The 23478-nt window shown below is 40.8% G+C and overlaps 1 protein-coding gene across 1 annotated transcript; it reads left to right on the top strand.

The window, feature by feature from the left end:
* The first annotated feature begins 17 nt into the window (after positions 1–17).
* LOC117518142 (desmoglein-2-like) lies at positions 18–20208 on the top strand. The gene is made up of 8 exons (XM_034179203.1): positions 18–47; positions 98–300; positions 503–645; positions 955–1176; positions 3537–3791; positions 4981–5102; positions 14420–14743; positions 19312–20208. The coding sequence occupies exons 1-8, from the start codon at positions 18–20 to the stop codon at positions 20206–20208; spliced, it is 2196 nt and encodes a 731-aa protein (XP_034035094.1).
* The last annotated feature ends 3270 nt before the right edge of the window (positions 20209–23478 follow it).

Genomic DNA, 23478 nt, shown 5'->3' with positions numbered 1-23478 from the left:
AGGTGCTGGAGAAGGACATGGGGCTGGAGGTGGAGGAGGAGGATCAGGTGAAGGTGCTGCTGGACATGCTGAAGCTGGATCTGGTGGATCATCTAAGTCTTCTGGAAAAAAGAAGCCAACAAAAGGGAAAAGTTACCCGGTGAATATTGCAGTGCAGAATGAGCCTGAGGGGATTGCCTTCAAGCCAAAAGTCAAGCCTGTTTCTGTTTCTGAGAACCCAGATGACAATCCCATAATGAAGGTGATTGGCGGCTACACAGCCACTGATGCAGACACTGGACAGCCTGCAGACAATGTTCAGTAAGATCAAGTCAAACTTCTCCAACATTATTGCAGTGTTTTTATATTGAACTACATTAGGCTATTTGAAGTTATAGCAATAGTGATGGAAGACATGATAATGACATCAATAGCTGAAGATTTTTTTTATTATTATTGTTTATTTTACATGACTGCTTTGGTGGGATTCCAAATGAAATTGTAATTTCACCTCTTTCCACAGATATGCTAAAGGAAATGATCCTGAAAACTGGCTGTTAGTCGACCCAAACACAGCAGAGATTAGACTTCAGAAAACCCCAGACAGAGAGTCTCCATTCTTGGTTAATGGAACCTACTATGCTCAAATAGTGGGCATAGTCCAGGGTAAGTGTTTAATCAAGGACAGCTGAGATAAAATGAATCTAATAAGAGCAATTTATTAATCTGCCTTTTCAGAAGAGAAATCATAACGTGCTTCACATTTTAAAGCAAAGAAAGAAGAGAAAGCAAAGAAATGTCTTCATACCACCCAAGGGGCTTTGACATGGGATCCACATGTCAAAGTTTTATGGTTCTTGATTTTTAGGACACAGAAGGTTTTGCCTTACCTACACTGATAAATGCAACAAGTTATCTTAAGTTGTTTGTACGAGTGACTCTTGTGTGATGCCTATTGTTTTCTGTTGTTGACAGGGAGCCCTTCCAGGACAGCCACAGGAACTATAGCACTGCAGGTTGGAGACGAAAATGACAACTGCCCAATACTTAAAAGCAAACTGGAGTATGTCTGCTCAGGTACTGAACAGGTTATCATAACAGCGGAAGATGAGGATAGAGACCCAAATGCTGCCCCATTCATTTTCAGCATTGTGCCCAAACAGACGACGGACAAATGGAAGATTGAGCACTTAAATGGTATGCATTTATTATGTCTTTAGCTTAAGTGAACTTTATTTTCCCCAGATTTCCAAAACAAAATTCCAAGCATTAAGCGATTTCGTGGAGGCTGAAGTGGAGACACAAGCATTACCAGACAAAATAATGTCCACTGCTGATAATACTTGAACATCTATTTTATAATAGCCAAGTGTGTGTGTGTGTGTGTGTGTGTGTGTGTGTGTGTGTGTGTGTGTGTGTGTGTGTGTGTGTGTGTGTGTGTGTGTGTGGCTTCTATCATGGAAAAACAGGGGAGAGCTGATATTTGCTGTTTGGTATGCTTATGTATTTTGGGTCAAGGATGAAGTCTGAGAGAGGGAAAGTGGATAAGACAAATATTTTTTTGAGAAATTACCAATTTTAGGTAACCAGCAAACAATGGACCATAGTAGTTTGGGGTTTTGAGGTTTTAAATGCTGTTATTGTAGTTCATATTAGTTTAACAGTGTTGTTAGTGTTATTAATTTATTGGGTTGTGTAGTTCAATTGATTTAGTCAGTTTAGTTAAGTGTTATGTTGCTGGAACCATGAGTGAAACGTATAGTGTTTTTAATGTCTTCCGCCACCGTCTCTGCCAAATGAAAAGCACTTGCTTACAGCAGATTGCAGGAAAGACAAAAACCTGTCCGTGTGCTTGTATGCATAGATGCATGTGTGCAATTTTGATCACGTACAAACTGTGGACAGCTGACATTTGTCTTTTGATATGTTTATGTATTTTGGGTCAAGGATTAACAGCACCATAACCAAACACTGAAAGGACTAATATTTTAGATAAGCCACATATATTAGCTAACAACAATGGACATTGATATTTACATTATGGACTCACACACCAATCCAGTAGGGGGCGGTAAATCATCTATATATTAAAAGTGTGACTGCATGATTTCATGTTGTAAGTGCATAATATAATAGGGCAGTGCAGTCTTGTTTGAACCCCTATGTGATATCGCAGGATCTGACCACACTGGGGACAGCTGGCACATACACGGCAGAGAATCCCTGGGCAGAGTGTGGGAGTTTCAGCACAAACCATTCAGCCTGGATCAGTGACTTTTTTGTACTCCAAAAAGCACATCAGACTTCAGCAGCAAGCCAAAGAGTGCAGACATATAGAATAAAGCCTGAATGTGCTCTCCACATTCTCAAATCCTCTGTCAAAATTCTCAGCCTGAAGTCATTCCATCATGTTAAAATCGATGGAGGCGCAGTACATGTCTATTGTCTTTGGTTTGGTGCTCATGTCTGACGTGCTCTACAAACTAGAAAAATGCATGCATGCTCAAGAAGGATCCCAACACTGCTCCATCATATGACAACTATTTATCATGTCACTACTTTTCTCAGTAAATATATTTCTAAAGGTGCCACTGACATGAAATTTTTACCAGATGTCAGTAACAACCAACATAACCCACATATATAAAGAAGCCAAAATAAATAAGTACAGAAATTAAGTTATGTGTGATAATGTTAATGACACAGAAAAAAGTATTGAACACCTGAAGAAAGGGAGGTGCAAAAAGACAAAGAGAGCAAGACAGTAGCTGAAATGTATCAGGAGTTACAAAGCAGTCCTGCCCCTTGTCAGACCAAATTAATATCTGCTCATTCACACCCAACGGATAGGGCTGTTTTTCAGCAAATGACAATGGCAAACTTCATATTATTGAAGGAAGGATCAATGAAAAAATATACCGAGACATTCTTGATAAAAATCTGCTGCCATCTACCAGGATGATGAAGATGAAACAAGAGTGGACTTGAATCCAATAAAAGCTGTCATTACCAACAGAGGCTTTTGTAAGAAGTATTAAATAAATTTTAGTAAGTGTGTTCAATACTTTTTCCTTGTGTCATTCCATTTTATTACATGGAATTTATGTACTTATTTCTTTTGGTTTCTTTGCATGTAGGGAATACTTGGCTTGTTACCAACAACTGGTGAAAATTCCATGTGGGTAGGACCTTTAGAAATATTTTTACTGAGAAAATGGTGACATGTTGGTTGGTAAGGTAAGACCTTACTTGTGTGAAGCGCATAGAGGCAACTTTGTTGTGATTTGGCGCTACATAAATAAAGAGAAAATTGAAATGTTCAATACTTATTTTATCACACACACACACACGTATATATATATATATATATATATATATATATATATATATATATATATATATATATATATATATATATACATATATATGTATATATATATATATGTATATATATATATGTGTGTGTGTGTGTGTATTACATTACCTTATTACCTACATTACCTTAACCATTTTTCACAGCATTAAGGCACATGGTGACACTCTCATCTTTCTTGTAGATACCAAGGCATCCCTTCAGCCTTTGTCACCACTGTGGCCTGGCATGTACCGGGTCACTCTCATTATCCAGGACCAGCAGGGTCTTGCTTGCCCAGACAATCAGGAAATGGAAATATATGCCTGCACTTGTGATGAAGAGGAGACATGTAGGATCACGGGTGCAGATGGTCGAACTCAATTTCTGAAGGATAGATCAGCCACATTTGGAGGTCTAGGAGCTTGTGTGCTGATCCTGGCAATCCTGCCATTGATTTGTGAGTATATGTTGTGTTTGTAAATTATGTTATTCTGACCTTTAGAATCTAAATAATACAGATATTGGCATCAAAACAGTAATGAAGCATTCAATATCTACTGGGAAGTTTAATAAAAAAACAAATGATTTATTGTTTCGTGTTCAAGATGTTTCAATGCTAATGTGCAAGTTTTCATGGTGGGAGGAAACTGGAGTACCCAAGAAAACCCACGCAGACATGAGGAGAACATACAAACTCCACAGAAAAGGGAGTTGGACATGGATGCAATCAAAACCAGACCTTCTTGCTGTGATGCAAGTGCTAACTGTTGAGTCATCATGTTTCCCCAATAATGTACAACAGCTCATCACCTGTACAAACATGTTGAAGAGTCCATTCACCAGGAATTACATAACTGATCACTGGCCTACATTGTCATATAAAGTACAGGAGTAAAGTGGACATTGACAGAAACCTGCACACACATATCTATGATCAATATCTATGGTTCAGTTCTCATAATCCAGCACATCCTAGTCATGGTCAAGACACAACAGCACAGGGCTGAAAAGGTTCACAAGCTAAAAGAAGGCAGACAAACAGTCGCACTCACCCAAATACAAGATGCATTGACTTTTAGACAAATGTTAAAGGTTTTCTTGTTTAATCTATAGATGTTTCATCATAAATTCAAATAGCTTCTAGAATTCATTCCTAGTATACATTTCTAATGAATATAGTCTTTTAGCTAGTCTGTCTTATATAAATTAAATCAAGTCATTAAGTTAAAAACGGCAACACTGACCATAACCTGCATTGCTGAGCAAAACCTCTCAACTGTGTAAGGTTTTCGTGAGTTACAATTAACAGAACCAAGTTCAATGGTGATTGGTGAAGAATTTGTGGTATTCTCTAGGTTTCACAGACACTGGCATCCACAGTCAGAATCAAAATGTGTCCATTATTGAACTTGTCCAAGGTCTTAGTGAGGTGAGCTTGTGTTCCAAGTTTTACCTTGATACATTAAGTTTTTGTCAAGATATTGTCTTCATAACATTTCAGAGATTCATTTCCATTCCCCAGTGTCCACAGTTAGAATTGATGTCTTACCCATCAAAAGATTAAGTTAATGGCATCATCTCAGTTTTCAACTGGCTGTTTGCAGTAAACTGTTTGCATCAGACTCGGTTTTTACTTTGCTTTTCAGTGGTGGGTATCCTACTGATGACATGCTCATGTGGAGACAAGTCAAGATCCTTCTCAGATCTTCCGTTTGATGCCAAGGAGTACCTGATAGTCTATCATACAGAGGGACGTGGGGAAGACAAGGTAAAATACACATTTAAAATAAAAACAGGTTTCATTTGTGAAAGTTTCAAAGTGGAACAACACAATATCGAACCTTAGACAAAGAAAAGACATTGAAGAAAGGAAAAAAATTACAATGCCCACCCACTAATGTCATGATTCCATAGCTTCAGAGCTTAACATTGAGTTCCCAAAAATCAGAAAAGACAAACATAGAAAATATAGCAGTGAGATGATGAAATGAACATGTCAAATCCATGTACGGTAGCATCCTGCTACTATGTGCTGGACTGTCTCGGGGGAGCATTTGCACAGTCTGCAACTTGAGTCCTGTCGTCTGTGGTAGGCTCCTGCCTCAATGGATCTGGTCCTTAGGGCTTGTTCTTGTGCTGCCATGATCAGAGCCTCTGTGTTGTCCTTTTGGCCTGCCTTTTCTAGCCACTGATAGGATGTCTTGATGTCAGCCACTTCCTCTATCTGTTGATGGTACAGTAGTGTTCAGAATAATAGTAGTGCTATGCAGTGTTGGGGAAAGTAACTTTGGAAAGTTACTTCATTAGTTAATCTATACAGTTATATTTTACAGTTACTTCTTACATTTACTTCATTAGCAGCTGCGGACACCTTGCCGGCAGCTGCTGAATGTAATTAATAAAGTTACTCATAATCTAATTTGGTTATTTTTAAGATTTAGTAATCAGAAAAGTAACTATTAGTTACTTTGCTGATTAGTTACTTTTCTGATTGCTCAATCTTGCGAGTAACCAAGTTAGATTACTCGTTACCTTATTAGTTACATTACTTATTAGTTGCAGGTTTTCTGCAGATTCTAATAAAGTAATTGCATAAAGCTGCTAATGAAGTAACTGCATAAAGCACCTGTATAAAGCAACTAAAAAAGTAACTAAAAAAGTAACTTGTCAGTTATTTTCCACAACACTGGTGCTATGTGACTAAAAAGATTAATCCAGGTTTTGAGTATATTTCTTATTGTTACATGGGAAACAAGGTACCAGTAGATTTAGTAGATTCTCACAAATCCAACAAGACCAAGCATTCATGATATGCACACTCTTAAGGCTATGAAATTGGGCTATTAGTGAAAAAAAACATTAGAAAAGGGGGTGTTCACAATAATAGTAGTGTGGCATTCAGTCAGTGAGTTCATCTATTTTGTGGAACAAACAGGTGTGAATCAGGTGTCCCCTATTTAAGGATGAAGCCAGCACCTGTTGAACATGCTTTTCTCTTTGAAAGCCTGAGGAAAATGGGACGTTCAAGACATTGTTCAGAAGAACAGCGTAGTTTGATTAAAAAGTTGATTGGAGAGGGGAAAACGTATACACAGGTGCAAAAAAGTATAGGCTGTTCATCTACAATGATCTCCAATGCTTTAAAATGGACAAAGAAAACCAGAGACACATGGAAGTAAACAGAAAACAACCATCAAAATGGATAGAAGAATAACCAGAATGACAAAGGCTCACCCATTGATCAGCTCCAGGATGATCAAAGACAGTCTGGAGTTACCTGTAAGTGTTGTGACAGTTAGAAGACGCCTGTGTGAAGCTAATTTATTTGCAAGAATCCCCCGCAAAGTCCCTCTGTTAAATAAAAGACATGTGCAGAAGAGGTTACAATTTGCCAAAGAACACATCAACTGACCTAAAGAGAAATGGAGGAATATTTTGTGGACTGATGAGAGTAAAACTGTTCTTTTTGGGTCCAAGGGCCACAGACAGTTTGTGAGACGACCCCCAAACTCTGAATTCAAGCCACAGTTCACAGTGAAGACAGTGAAGCATGGTGGTGCAAGCATCATGATATGGGCATGTTTCTCCTACTATGGTGTTGGGCCTATATATCACATACCAGGTATCATGGATCAGTTTGGATATGTCAAAATACTTGAAGAGGTCATGTTGCTTTATGCTGAAGAGGACATGCCCTTGAAATGGGTGTTTCAACAAGACAATGACCCCAAGCACACTAGTAAACAAGCAAAATCTTGGTTCCAAACCAACAAAATTAATGCCTCGCAGATGTGAAGAACTTGTGAAAAACTGTGGTTATACAACTAAATACTAGTTTAGTGATTCACAGGATTGCTAAAAAAGCAGTTTGAACATAATAGTTTTGAGTTTGTAGCGTCAACAGCAGATGCTACTATTATTGTGAACACTCCCTTTTCTACTTTTTTTTACTAATAGCCCAATTTCATAGCCTTAAGAGCGTGCATATCATGAATGCTTGGTCTTGTTGGATTTGTGAGAATCTACTGCAGGGGTGGCCAAGTTCGGTCCTCGAGAGCCACCTTCCTGACACTCTTAGTTGTCTCCCTGCTCCAACACACCTGAATCCAATGAAAGACTCGTTAGCAGACTTTTAATGAGCCTTACATATATATATATATATATATATATATATATATATATATATACACACGAAAAGTATGTGTATGTAAATGCGAGAGAGCTGATATGAAACTAGACAATACTGCAAGGAGTCACACACTGTGAATCATGCCACTGATTCATCATTACCTATAGCTGAATGGTACAAGGAAGATGTATTTTGAAATTGTGTACTTTAGCTTTTTATCAGTCAAGTCTATCTGATAAAATTCATTACAATAAAAAAAATTCTAAAGGATGTGGAAGATAAAGCTCCATTTGAAATAATTAAACTGATAAGATAATTTGTGTTAAAGAAAAATATTTATTATGAAACAGACTGTTTAAACCCATCATAACTGCACAGTCTGTGGTCACACCACATGATGTGATGGACAAAAGAAGCCAACATCACCACAACTGTCAACTTTTTTGTGGTTTCCTCATACATTGAATAAGTAAAATAAGTGCATTTATACATGAGCAGCCTTAAAATATTCATAACATGTAATGAACCAACACTTCAACCGTACAGTCACTTTCACTTATGGTGTCAAATCTGACATATCGGAATAATATACTTTCACATCACAAATATAAAGCATATTACAGAAAACTGAATATCCACCACAGTCAAACCAAACTGGTCATGGAAACTCATCCATAAAATGATGATCTGATGTATTACCAGCATTGTGAATCTTCCTCAGAAATCAAAGATGACACTGGAATATTCCTCTTTATTTTGCATTTGCATTGCTTTGCGTTGGTCATTGGAATGTGAGTTTTCTGAACTGTGGTTCATATTTTTATTCAAAGGCGACACCATTAATGTCTCTATTTCCATTTTAAACAAATCCACAGACAGCAAACAGGAAGAATTACTGTCCAACGTGTCCTGACATGTCCTCCAAATTGGGCATGTCTGGAAGACTTCCCTAAGGAGACGACCAGGAGGCATCTAATTTATTTCATTTTTTTATATAGCACCAAATCACAACAAAGCAGCTGCCTCAAGGCACTTCACACAAGTAAGGTCTAACCTTACCAACCCCTAGAGCAAGCACACAGGTGACAGTGGTAAGAACCCCCTCCCTTGATGATTTGCGGAAGAAATCTCAAGCAGACCAGACTCAAAGGGGTGCTGCTTGGGCCATGCTACCGACACTCTTGACAATTCAAATATACATGACATTTTGGGAGTCCATGCTGGTGTCCAGGACGGGAGGCTGGCCTGGGAGGCGAGTGGGGGTTGGGTTCACAGATCCCATCTATTTCATGACCATTACTGAAGAAGACACCAACTCCCACTTCTGGATGGAGCCACACCTCGGACAGAGAGAATAAACAGAATCAGACACCAGAAAGACAACAAATAGAGTAAAATTTGTCAGCATTAAGTAACAAGAAAAACAGACGAAATTCGAAGGTGATCGCCGGCCACTAGCCCTAAGCTTCACTAAAAGACCCAGACCTTAGATAAAGTTGAGGCCGCCTCCCCACCTCAGCTGGCTCCTTTCAGTGCAAAAAACCTTAATTCAAAAAGATCCTTTATGATGGACAAATGTAGGGTTATAGATGTCTGGCCCGATTAGAGAAACCAGGGCCCCCTCCGGGAGCCATGTTAGGGGGGCTCACAGGCAAGCACCTTCTTGGTTGGGTCCACAACTAGGGGGCTCAGTCAGGCTCAGTCTGAAAAATCAATATGGTGTCACCTCCATGTGAGCTCACCACCTTCAGGGAGAGTACGAAGAGTCAGGTGATCAGTGGACAAGGACACATGTAACATGGACTGACACTTATTATATCTTAAAATATTAGAATATTTCATATTATCAATCCCCCCCAAAAAAAACATTTACAATACAGAAATGTTGAGCTTCTGAAAGTTATTTTCATTTATGCACTCAGTACTTGGTTGGGGTGCCTTTTTCACAAATTACTGTATCAGTGCTGAATGGCATGGAGCCAACCAGCCTGTGGTACTGCTGAGTTGTTGTGGAAGTCCACACTGCTTGGATATTGGCCTTCAGCTCATCTGTATTGTATTTTTGCGGCTGGTATCTCTCATCTTATTTTTGGCAATACCCTCATAGATGTCCTATGGGGTAGAGGTTGGGCCACTTGACTGACAGCCAAATTCAAGGATGTTCTTAAAAAGAAAACCTGAAAGTTCAGCTATAATTTGCCAGAAGGTACATCTGAGATGTAAGCCTAGATCTGATGTTTTAGTGAAAGAAAATCCTCCTTTATACCACTTCATCATGCAGTTGTATAACTGGGTATGCAAAATGCAAAACATGCAATGTGCAAAATTTCTCCAATCACAGCCACAGAAGCCTATAACTTCTTCTGGGTTATCTGGGTGTCTTGGTGACTTTCCTTACTTTTCTTCTTCTTGCACAGTCACTCAGTTTTTGAGAACTGTCTACTCCACACAGATTTACCATAGAGTGTCATACTGTTTGTATTTCTTCATAACTAATGTAAATAAAGTTCAAGACATATTCAGTGACTTGGAAATGTTCATGTATCCATCCCCTGACTTGTCTAAAGAAAACTGGCAATTAAACTGATTATTTATAAGTATGATACTGTTATTTGTACCCGGTTCCTTCATCTAATTTACTGCTCCTTACCAAGAACCAAACCATTGTATACCTCATTTTTAGTTTATTAAAGGTCATGACAAAACCAGGCCTGTGTCCCTCACAGACAGTGTCCATCTTGTGAAGGCACAAGAAGTAGCTTGTACAACACTTTTATACAAGGTGGGCATTAACGATCGGTGTGGTTTATTCTCACATTTCTAATGTTACTGGCTCTCACCAACAGGTGGAGCTCTGCCTGTGTCTTAAACTTGGACATACACATATACTTGATAGATGAGATGAGATTTATTGTCATTGTCATTACACGAGTGCAACAATAACAAAATTAAGTTTACACTCCAATTACCTCAGAGAAAATACAGCAATTAATCCACAATTATTACTAGTTGAATGTAATAATGGCACACATCAGAATTAAAGATAACACATACACATTTGACATTGTTTATGTGCACTAAACTTGAAGCAGTCCATCATCCAAATTGAGGAAAAGTGGGTGAAGGCTGCAGCAGGAGGGGCCTGCACCGCCAGCTTGGAGAGTTGAAGGCTGCAGCAATAAAAACCGCGCTGCCTTCTGCTGATAGCTAACATAAAATAAAGAATTAGCACAGAAATGATATAACAATACCAAAGGAGCACATTACTTATGCAGCCCATCATCTTGGCTTTTATATTTTTTTATTAATTCATCCATCCATCCATTTTTTTCCGCTTCATCCAAGGTCGGGTCGTGGGGGCAGCAGCTCAAGCAAAGCCGGCCAGACCTCCCGATCCACACACGCCTCCCCCAGCTCCTCTGGGGGAACCCCAAAGCATTCTGAAGCCAGCTGCGAGACATAGTCCGTCCAGCGTGTCCTGGGTCTTCCCTGGGCCCTCCTCCCAATGGGACATGCCCAGAACACCTCTCCAGCGAGGCGTCCAGGGGGCATCCAAAAAAAATGCACGAGCCACCTCAGCTGGCTCCTTTCGATGTGGAGGAGCAGCAGCTCCTTCCGAGCTCCTCACCCTATCTCTAAGGGAGCGCCCAGCCACCCTGCGGAGGAAACTCATCTCGGCCGCTTGTGCTCGCGATCTTTTTCTTTAGGTCATGAGCCGAATATCATGACCATAGGTGAGGGTTGGAATGTAGATCGATCAGTAAATCGAGAGCTTTGCCCCCCTTACTCAGCTCTCTCTTCACCACGACGGTCCAATACAGCGACCGCATCACTGCAGATGCTGTACCGATCCGTCTGTCAATCTCATGCGCCATCCATCCCGCTCTCATGAACAAGACCCCGAGATACTTAAACTCCTCCACTTGAGGCAACTCCACCAACCTGAAGAGGACAAAGCACCTTTTTTTGGTCGAGAACCATGGCCTCAGATTTGGAGGTGCTGATTTTCATCCCGGACGCTTCACACTCAGCTGCAAACTGCTCCAGTGCATGCTGGAGGTCCTGATTTGACGAAGCCAACACAACTACATCGTCCACAAACAGCAGAGACGAGATTCTGTGATTCCCAAACCGAACCCCCTCTACACCTTGACTGCGCCTAGAAATTCTGTCCATAAAGGTAATGAACAGAACCGGTGACAAAGGGCAGCCCTGGCAGAGGCCAACGTGCACTGGAAACAGGCTTGACTTACTACCAGCAATGCAAACCAAGCTCCTGCTGCGGCCGTACAGGGACTGGATAGCCCTTAACAAAGGACCCCATACTCCCGGAGCACACTCCACAGGGTGCCTCAAGGGACATGGTCGAATGCCTTCTCCAGATCCACAAAACACATGTGGACTGGTTGGGCGAACTCCCATGAACCCTCGAGCACCCGATGGAGGGTGGAGCTGGTCCAGTGTGTTGCGACCAGGACGAAAACCACACTGCTCCTCCTGAATACGAGGTTCAACTATCAGTCAAATTCTCCTCTTCAGTACTCTGGAATAGACCTTACCGGGGAGGCTGAGGAGTGTGATCTTCTTGTAGTTGGAACACACCCTGCAGTCCCCCTTCTTAAACAGAGGGACACCACCCCGGTCTGCCAATCCAGAGGCACTGTCCCCGACCGCCACACGATGTTGCAGCGATGTGTCAACCAAGCGTTCCACAACATCCAGAAACTTAAGGTACTCAGGACGGATTTTATCCACCCCAGGAGTCTTGCCACCGAGGAGCTTTCTGACCACCTCGGTGACTTCGGCCTGGGTGATGGATGAGTCTGCCTCTGAGTCCCCAGTCTCTGCTTCCTCTTTGGAAGACGTGATGATGGGATTGAGGAGATCCTCGAAGTATTCCTTCCACTGCCTAACAACATCCCCAGTCAGGGTCAACAGCTCCCCACCTACACTGTAGATAGTGTTAGTGGAGAGCTGCTTCTGCCTCCGGAGGTGTCGGACGGTTTGCCAGAATTTCTTCGAGGCAGACCGATAGTCCTCCTCCATGTCCTCCCCAAACTCCTCCCAGACCCGAGTTTTTCCCTTGTGATCGCACAGGCTGCAGCACGCTTGACCTGCCAGTACCCGTCAGCTGCCTCCGGAGTCCCACCTGCCAACAAAGACAAGTAAGGCTCCTTCTTCAGTTTGACAGCATCCCTTACTTCCGGCGTCCACCACCAGGTTCGGGGATTGCCGTCGCGACAGGCACCAGAGACCCTGCGACCACAGCTGTGAGCAGCCGCATCGACAATGGAGGTGGAGAACATGGTCCACTCAGACTCCATGTCTCCAACCTCCCCTGGGATCTGGGAGAAGCTCCCCCGGAGGTGGGAGTTGAAGACTTCACTGACAGAGGGTTTTTTTATTAATTGATATAATAAATTTATATCAATTTGTAGAGATTTGCTTTGAGTTTGAGTTTAAGAAAGATAATTTTCAATTTTTTTTTTTAATACTGAGAAGCCTGGTTTATGTTTTGAATTTCAATGGCATTAACAAATTAAAATGTGTGAAATACCAAGGGACTCAATAAGCCAGTTTCAGGTTTATCAGTGCACATGCGTGGAGAGCTAGCCAACACTTCCAGTCAGTGCATACAATCAAACTACCAACGCTGGTAAGAAGATGTTGTTTTTGAAGCAACACAACTGCTTAAGGAGCCTAAATAAGTTACACTGTGAACAAAAATGGTATGTAAACAGTTCAAAAGTCTGTATTATTTATTTATTTATTTTTTGTGCATTGGTTTGTGTTTGTGAACACAATACAGGTGATCCCTTAGTTACATTAATTGTTTATAAATATAATACAGAGATAAGATGACTATTAATAGTGTGATTTACTGCTTTTGATAAAGATGATGACCCTGTTTGGGATTTTATTTTGTGTTTATTTATATTTGGTGCATTTGTTTTGTGTTTGTGAATGCAATACAAGTGAGCCGTTAGCTCCGTTAATAGTTCAACATACTATAGAGATAAACTGTGACAATTACTGCATTTACTACTTTTGATAAAGAAGATGACCGTGTTTGGGGTATTATTTTTTATTTATTGATTTTTTTGTGTGTGTGTGTGTGTTTGCTTTGTGTTTGTGATCCTAGGAATGTGCAATTTGTATGACTTGACCTTTGAACTTACCCAGCAGCCCCTGCGGCACTTAAACTCAAAACTGGCTTATACTTTTACAAGGCATGTATGAATGAATGAATGAACGAACAATCAATGTCTTTTGGCTGCCGGCATTTGTTCAGGGTCACCGCAGTGGATCAACATTCAGATTTGGCACGAGTGTTACATATGATGCTCTTCCTGACATAACTCCAGTTTTCCTGGAGAAGCAAACAAACCCTGGTCTTTCATCTCCATACTAACCAGGACCCACGATGCTTCACATCTTAGATCGGACAGGATCAGGTGTACAAAGCGGCTGCTGAACTAACAACGCTGTAAAAAAATAATTATAGCTTCTGGAGGAATACATGCTTGCTATTGCCTTTGTCTCTATGTAGCTACAGTTTTATGTATTTTATGTACAGTCTACGTGTTTGCAAGGTATCTTAAGAATACATAAACCTGATTTTGATCAAACTTCAAACTTGTCAGGTATAGATATTTCAGATATTTAATTGTTAGTGAGCTTCACAGTTTAAGCCTGTGTAATATTGTCTCTACATACCTGATACTTGGAAATGTTGGTGTGGTGTCGCTGTGCTCTCTGAGCACTTTTGATGAGCGCTTAATGGGGTTTGTCATCTCAGGTCAGTGCTCTGATTTTCTACCAGTCTCCTTTTTAAAGTACAGGTTTTCTTGTATTAATTAACAATAACATATAAATATTTGTTGTGCAATCTTGTTATATTAGTGTCTCTATAATAAAACGTGTCTGTTATCGTTCTCTTTCATTGTGTGTTTCAGGATGTCCCACTGCTCAGTTCTCCAGCCCATATGATGTCTCCTGCCTTGCCTGCTGCACAGGCCGGCAACGTAGCGCTCGGCACCCAGAGATACATGGAAGACTCCTTCACAGGGCTTAACCTGCGCACTTCATACAGCACTTGCAATAATATATCTGGGAGCAACAGAAGGATCAAGGAGGGTCATTTCGGAATGCTGGATGAAGGCCTTGGAACATCTAGAGAGATCCATAGAGCAACCCATTCCCATGCAGTAAATAAACAATATTTGCACTATGAAGGCATTGCTCTCCCTGACGTATACCTGCATCAATACTACTCCCAGGTGAGGATAACTCAGTATGACCGTTGACGCTGAACACGCCAATGTAACTACACTGGAATTCTCTTCCAGTTGCTGTGGTGTAGAGCAGATAGGTCAGAAGGACAAGAGTTGGTTGGGGAGGTGACGGTCTAGTTGTTAAGCATTGGGCTTGAGACCACAGGATCCTCGGTTCAAATCTCAGCCGGACCGGAAAATCACGAAGCGCCCTTGGGCAAGGTCCTTAATCCCCTAGTTTCTCCCGGTGTGTAGTAGGGACCTTGCATGGCAGCAGCCTGACGTTGGGGTGAATGTGAGGCATTACTGTTGTAAAGCTCTTTGAGCGTCTGATGCAGACAGAAAAGCGCTATAAAAATGCAGGCCATTTACAATTTACTATTTGCCAACATGTAAACTTGGGTTTGATTCCCAGTCATCCTTACCTGCCTGTGTGTTTGTACAAGACACTTCATCTGTATTGTTCCAGTCCACCCATCTGGAACTGGGTGTCAGCTGTCACTGAAAAAACAACCAACTTAATCAAATTGTTTCAATTGGTGACACTTAAATTAATTAAGTTCTTTGAAATTAAGTTAATAAATTAGATTAACACATGTTAATAAATTAAATTAACACGTGTTAATCTAACTCTCATGCACTCAGTCACTCATGTTCAACCGCTTATCTGGGATCGGGTCATGGGGCAACAGCTCCAGCAGGGAATCCCAGACTTCCCTTTCCTGGGCCACATTGACCACCTCTGACTGGAGGATCCTGAGGAGTTCCCACAACAGTGTGGAGATATAATCTCTCCACCTAGTCTTCGGCCTTCCCTAGGGTCTCCTCCCAGGTAGATGTGCCTGGAAAACCTCCCTAGGAAGGTGCCCATGGGCATTCTTACCAGATGCCCAAACTACCTCAGCTGGCTCCTTTCAACACAAAGGAGCAACAGCTCTACTCCGAGCTCCACATAGAGGATTGTGCTTCTCATCCTATCCCTAAGGGAGCCAGCCATCCTTCTAAGGAAGCCCATTTCAGCTGCTTGTACCCGCGATCTAGTTCTTTTGGTCATGACCCAACCCTTATGACCATAGGTGAGAGAAGTTAATCTAACTTGTTAACTTAATTTAAAATAACTTGATTCATTTAAGTGTTACCAATTTAAACAATTTGATTAAGTTGGTTCAGGTCTTTTCTTTTTTCAGTGTTGGCTGAGGAAATAACCTGTGACCAACCCTTGAACGCACTATGAAATGCTTTGAATTATGTTTTCATGCCGTGCGAATATTACGACTACGATACAACTGCACCTCGACCGCTGTTCCATATGTTTTCCACCACGTGCGCACCACGAGTGTAGAGTGCATGTGCTCTGGCCACACGAATGTTCGCCGACTGCTGTAAGAATGCTGTACAAGGATTTCAAAGGCACCTTGAATTTGCTCAAATGTGGATCGACTCCTCATTCGTGTGGCATTCGGGCTCATTCGCGCTCTCGTGTGAAGGGGAGTATGAGCAATGTCTAAGCTTGGATAGAACTGGGTCTGTTTGGGGTTCCAGTTTTAAAATCAGGTAAGTTAGGGTTCAGGAATCCATAAATATGAAAAGGATTAAGGGGTTTTGTGGTTTGTAATCTTATCAAACAAACACATAGGTTGAAATATCAATGTGGGATAGGCTAAAGGCAAGGAAAAAGTTAAAATATGCAAAAGAAAATATGAATACAACACACATTGAGCAGTATAACTAAAGTATTAAAAAGTTGGAATTCACACCAACAGAACACACTACAATTTATGCATGCATTTAAACAAAATTCATATAAGTGATAATAAGCAAAATAAGAAGGCCAAGAGGATGTCCATGTTTCACCTGGCTGTGGCAGATAGATTGTTATTTTAAAGATGTAGGAATGGAGCCATTGTCTGCCTGGTTGGTTTTCATCATGCCCCTGTTCTGTGGAATGATCTCCCTGCATCAATAAAACAGTCACATTCTGTAAAGACTTTCAAGTCCAGACTTATTTTCCCTTTCGTATGGTTAGCATACTGGCATAGTATGTTACTATGCATTTTACCCTTTTAAATTCATTTTATTAGGAAACTGAGCAGGCCGTGGCCTCAACTTTATCTAAAGTCTGGGTCTTTTAGTGAAGCTTAGGGCTTCTATTTTTCTTTTTGGTTAATGGTGACAAATTATCCATGTATTTGTTGTCTTTCTGATGCCTGATCCTGTTTTTTTTTTTCTCTCTGTTTGAGGTGGGGCTCCATCCAGAGATGGGTGTGGTGTCTGTTTCTGAAACCCTCTTGTCCTGTGCACCGGCAACATTTCCTGTATTTTGTTTTGTAAATTGTGTCAGTAGCATGGCCCAAAGCAGAGGGTCACCCCTTTGAGTTTGGTCTGCTTGAGGTTTCTTCCTCAAATCATCACAGGGAGTTTTTTCCTTACCACTGTCACCTGTGTGCTTGCTCTGGGGGTTGGTAAGGTTGGACCTTACTTGTGTGAAGCGCCTTGAGGCAACTTTGTTGTGATTTGGCGCTATATAAATGAAAAGAAATTGAAATTGCCATCCAGGTCCAGGGCAGTTCCATGGTGTTGTGGATGCGGCAAAGTGCAGCACTAGCACTGGACAAGTGGCCATTTTTCAGAGCTCAGCCTAAATGTCTCTGGGGATGCTTTCAAGGGAGCTTGTGTCCTTTTCAGAGGAGCTGCACTTCCCTTAGCTCACCTGTAATTTGGTGCACCTCTCTGTGCTGTGGTTGGTCTGGATTCCCTGAGGTCACTCTAGCCCACCTAATTGTGTGGGTTGTGACTATTGGCTCCTTTTGTGGCCACCTAAGGTGTAAGAGCAATGTGGTACTGATGCAACTATCTTAAATTCATGCACTTCATCATAACTCTGCTTATACACTGTGCACAAAGATTTATAGCTTTCACACATACATGCATGCATAATAAGACTTTCTTGCTTTTGCAGCTCTTTCTGTCATGGATACTGCTTTTCTTGCTATTTTCAGTGCTATTTTTACATGATTATTTTCTTTGTTACCAGTTAAAATTAGAGGGGAAACAAAAGCACCAACAGCCTGTTGCAATTATTAATGGTATGAGCCAACAATGACTCATACTATAGTATTGCATAAAGATGGTGGGGTGGAGGGTGGACGTGAATTTTCTGGTGTTAAAAATACATGAATTCTGTAAAAAATTATGGTAGATCACAATATTTACATTTAATAATGGGTGTAAATTTGCTTTCCATATGGTGGCGCTATTTGACATTTTGCAATAGAAGTCTAACATTTTCAGGATGATATCTACTTAGGGACTTAACAACCATCTACTTCATTTGTATCTATATATTAAAAGCCAAGTGGCCTCTGTGTACATGTGTGTAACTTCAATCATGGAGAAACTGGGGAGAGCTGACATTTATTATATGGCTAAGACGCTACGCGCTCTCTGATTGGGTGATTTCTGGTCTGATAGTTTCCCATATTACACCGTTACCATGACAATCGGTCCGGATCGCGTACCACTTTCATTACAAGCCAGAAAGCTAAAAACACGATTAGAAAAACCAAGTCGGACATGAACATACTTTATAAATATCTAAACAGCATCGGAAAAAACACAGACTGAAAACTAACCAGGTAACCTGACCAGCTTTTAAGCAAGTTCTTCACGGAGGTGAAGTAAACAGGTCTGACTACGAGCCCGATATGTCAGCAGCTTTCATATTCGGGTGATACTGTAAGTTTGTGTGTTTATTTATATATATATATATATATATATATATATATATATATATATATATATATATATATATATATATATATATATATATATATATATATATATATATATATATATATATATATATATATATGTGTATGTGTATGTATGTATATATGTATGTATAAAATAGCCATAAAATAAAATACTTATTAACCCCACTTGCTTGGTCTGTACGGGAATATCAGACCTCTGTATTTTTGGCACTGACCTCTCTAACACTCGGTCCATACTGTCAACACCTCGGTCTGGTATTTTCCCATATAGACCTCATGCTCAGTAAATATTCCTTTTGTATTGTGGGTCAAGGATGAACACCGCAAAAACAAAAGTTGATAGAACTAATATATTTGGAAAAATTAAGGATATTAGGTAACAACAGTGACCAATGGATGTGGATATCACCATTAATCAATCCCTGGTAACCAGACAAGCTCTGAACAAAAGAAATATCTCAACCTTGCCAGTTGTAAAACATTAAAACGTGATATCAAATAAATGTGCCAAATAATAAATACAATTATTCACAAAACTTTTTCATTTTAATTTCCTCCACTTTCAGTAAAAAATCATTAATGAAACTTTGCAAAATTTATTAGCACCCTTGAAAAATGTCACCTACCTATTTTATTAACATTACCCAATCTAGAACCCGTGGATCCCCACGGGCAATGCAGTAACGTTATTTCTGTGAAATATTAAACAAAATATTCAATAAGACCATAGTGTAAATTAATTTATAGTCACTGCAAGCTTATTTATCCTTTCACTTTTTGATAATGTTGATCTCTCTGCAGAAGGCGAGCTGTGGAGCAGAGCAGCAACCAGCAAATGACAGTGTATTGGAATATGACTACGAGGGTCAGGGTTCATCTGCTGGCTCAGTCGGCTGTTGCAGCATCCTGGAGTTTGACGATGACTTGCAGTTCCTCAATGACCTTGACCCAAATTTTAAGACACTGGCTGAGATCTGTTGCCCTCCAACACCTCTATCAACTTCTACTCCTGTTGCACCTGTAACACATGCAACATCTGAAAGCAGTGTTTCTCATGAACTCGACACAGTTGACCAGTTTGCATTACCATCATTGGGGACAAAAGCACATGGTGTCAACAGCAGCAAAATCCACGGCAACGCCTTTGAGCATCACCACAAAGTCACCCAGCCATCCACCAGTGCCATTAGGGTTGATAGAACATCCACCAACAGCATACATCAGTTATCACACAGCACCAACCATGTGGCCAAATCACCTACCATTTGCCAAATTACTCCGCCAATGCTGCCCTCTACTGGTCAGATATGTTTACTGCAGCAGCAGCCTGTCTACTACACCACCAGCCCTGTTCTGCAGCCTCTGCACTGCATACTCCAGCCGCCGCTTCAGAACGCGGTACTGCTGACGGAGTCACCCGCCACGAATCTGCAAGGCATGGTCGTGCTGAACGGTGGCTTCGGGCAAGTCAGGCAGAGCAGAAATACCGGGGGGACACTGAGTCTCAGTCGGAGAAGGAGCAGCAAGAGGGTCAGCGTAGGGGGTGAAGTCACCCCTGAGCGGAGTCACACTGACAGAGTAACGCAGCCACCTGCTCAGAGTTTTACACTGATTAGTGGACACATTGCCGTGGGAGCAGCAGGGAGTGAAAACCGGTTGTCCCAGAGGGTAGATGTTTCAGAGAAGTGCCAGAAGTAGCAGGGCTCAATCGAAAAAATGTCTCTTCACACAACAGCCAGCATGTTTTGGAGAAAAGCAACAATCACAGACAGCAGAACGTGAAATGACAAAGGTGTACCAACCCCAAATCAGAAAAGGTTGGGATGGCATGGAAAATACAAAAAACAAATAATAATAATAATAATAAATCTGTAGTGATTCTGACATTGACTTATATTTCATTGCAGAAAATATGAACCCAAGGTATTTCAGGTTTTGTATGATCAACTTCATTTCATTTGTTAATATACATCCATTCGTGCTTTTCAGGCTGACAACACATTCCACAAAAAAGATGGAATGGGGCACTTTAGGGCAAGTAATGACATAAAAAAAATTAAATAACGATGTTATTTTAAACATGTGGCCCTGTGACAATCTGGCATCCTGTCCAGGGTGTACCCCGCCTCATGCCCTATGATTGACGGGATAGGCTCCAGCCCCCCCACCCCTGTGACCCTTAATTGGAGTAAGTGGTTGAAGATGACTGAGGGTGTGTTATTTCAAACATATACAATGTCAACAGATAATTCTAATTATGATTTAGTACAAAAGCAGTATCCACGAAAGGTTGAGTCTTTGAAGAGCAAAGATGGACAGAGGATTTCTAAATTGTCATCAGGTGTGTGAGAAAATTATTGAAATGTTTAAAAACAGTCTACATTGCACAATATCATTAAGGCTACAGGGCCTTTCAAATTTCTGTCCTAGATTGTGTTAATGGAAGCTTGATAAATGGGGTAGTGTATTAAATCTACTGTTTCTAACCTTGGTGTGAGAATGGATGAAGATTTTAAACTTGATAAGCAAATCAGTGCTGTTGTGAAGGCAAGTTTCTTTCACTTGAGGCAGCTAGCTAAGATAAAACCCTCACTTTCAAGGCATCACTTGGAGATTTTGATTCATGCTTTTGTCGTGACTCGGCTGGACTATTGTAATGCACTGTACATCGGTATTAGCCAGGCCTTACTTGCACGGCTGCATCTGGTTCAGAACGCTGCAGGCCGTCTTTTAACTGGATCCTAGAAGTATGACCATATTCCGCCCGTTCTTTCTTCCCTTCACTGGCTGCCAGTACGTTATTGTATTGATTTTAAGATTTTATTGTTTGTTTTTAAATGTCTCAATGATCTTGCCCCACGGTATCTGTCTGACCTTTTCGTGTCTTATTCCCCTTCATGTTCTCTTAGGTCATGAGATCAAGCTTTAGTTCCTCGGACTAAGCTCAAACTTAGAGGTGATAGAGCTTTTTCTGTTGTTGGTCCCAGATTGTGGAATGACCTGCCTCTCTGTATCAGGCAGGCAGATTCACCTCTAGTCTTTAAATCTCGCCTTAAAACATATTTGTTTTCTTTGACTTTTGACTAGAAAAAATGCATGGTGTCCGGACACCATGCATTTTTCATCAAGACAATCCAAAATCACATCCTGCACACATTACAAAGTCTTGGCTATGGAAGAAGAGTGAACAGATGCTGGACTGCCCTGCCTCTAGCCCTGACCTGTAATATAATTTTGTAACAAAAAAATGCAACAACTCCCTTACTGTTGCACACCTTAAGACATATTTGAAAAAAAAAGGGCCAAAATAACACCTGAATTGCTTGATCGCTTTGTATCCTCAGTGCCAAAAAGTGTTTTTTTTAAGTGTTGTGAGAAGAAATGTGACACTACAAACTGTTTTAGCATCCCACCTTTTTTTGTTTTGAATGTGTTACAGGCCTTAAATGCAGGAATGGATATTAAATGAAGATAAGCACACAAAACCTGATTATATATTGGGTTCAAATTGTCTGCAATGAAATTATAGTCAAAGCAAATGCAAGATTAATTCACCCACCCCCCATTTGCATTTTCTTCACCATCCAACATCGGAATTTGTTCTGCTTTATGTTGTACACTTTTGGGGGGGGGAAAATATTGAAATAAGTTTTCACTCCATGCTCCCTAAAGGTATCAGATAAAGCAGGATCAGGAGTTAGGATGCCAATATATACACCTGGGTTTGATTCCTGGCCATGCTCCCTATCTGTCTCCCCGGAGAAGACACTTCATCTGCATTGTTTCAGTCCACCCAGGTGTAAATGGGTACTAACATTAGCTGGAGGAATAACCTATGTCAGAGTAGCAACTCATCCAGGGAGAGTCTTAGACTCTCATCAGCTTCATGCCTGTGCAGGCCTTAGGGTCCCTTCACACATAGCACAAATAGGTACAATTGACAGTGAAACAGCCCGAATGAGCGAACCCCAAAAGCATCGAGTCAATATCGGGAGGGACTCACGGTCGGGCAGGCATGAATGATCCCACTGCGGCAGTTTTGTGCACGCTCATGCACAAACATAGTGCGAGCAGCTGGAGCATGTGGCACCACATTGTGGCACTGCTGTGGAAAAAAAATTAAATAAATAAAACTACACCCATAAAAAATGTCGCAATTTCTAATATTTAATCCCTCTTATCCCTCTGTGCCACTGTATATGACCCATGGTCACAGACGTACAGTCATGAAATGACATGACTGAAGCAGTGCGCTCTTATTATGTCCAGTCGGGTATATAGATAATTACTACAATAACTACACAATTACATAGCAAATAACTAACAATGCTGATATTTATGTACAGACATGATCACATGGGGAGCGGCCAGCCACGTCTGAGTGCATACAGCACGGCAAGGTGCCTCTCAGCTGATCGCCACCCAGCCACACACTGACAGCTGAAAATGATGGCTCAGTGCACACGACGTGTTACATTAAAAACACAGAGACCACAGCCAGGACGGGTATATAAATAACTACTACAGTAACTACATACACAATTACATAACGAAAAAAATGATCATATAATGGCCACGAACAGCCGCTGCTGTTGAGATCTCTGGACCTGGAGAACACATACTCTGTTTTGAAGGACATGAAGTTACAACTGTCCACTGTGAGGCATGTGTGTGTGCCTGCTGTCCTTTGCGACGGGCTGCAGCTAACTTAAGTTGAACTTAAGTTTGTAAGTTAGAGTTGATCTAACTTACAAAGTTAAGTTCAAACAATTTAATTCATTCAGTTTTTACTAATTCTAACTATTTTTTTTAAGTTGGGTCAACTATTCTCATTTTTCATTTTATTAAAACTCTAAAAATAAATAAATAAAATAAGTGTGCAGATGTTTATCATATTTATTATTCACAGTTGTATCTCCCATTTGTGATTACCTAAAATAATGTTCAATGTGACAATTCCCAACTATG

Source organism: Thalassophryne amazonica, chromosome 10 (assembly GCF_902500255.1).
Source record: "Thalassophryne amazonica chromosome 10, fThaAma1.1, whole genome shotgun sequence".
Classification (NCBI taxonomy): Eukaryota; Metazoa; Chordata; class Actinopteri; order Batrachoidiformes; family Batrachoididae; genus Thalassophryne; species Thalassophryne amazonica.
Note: the sequence above shows the minus strand (reverse complement) of the source record. Positions and strands in the feature narration are given on the sequence as shown.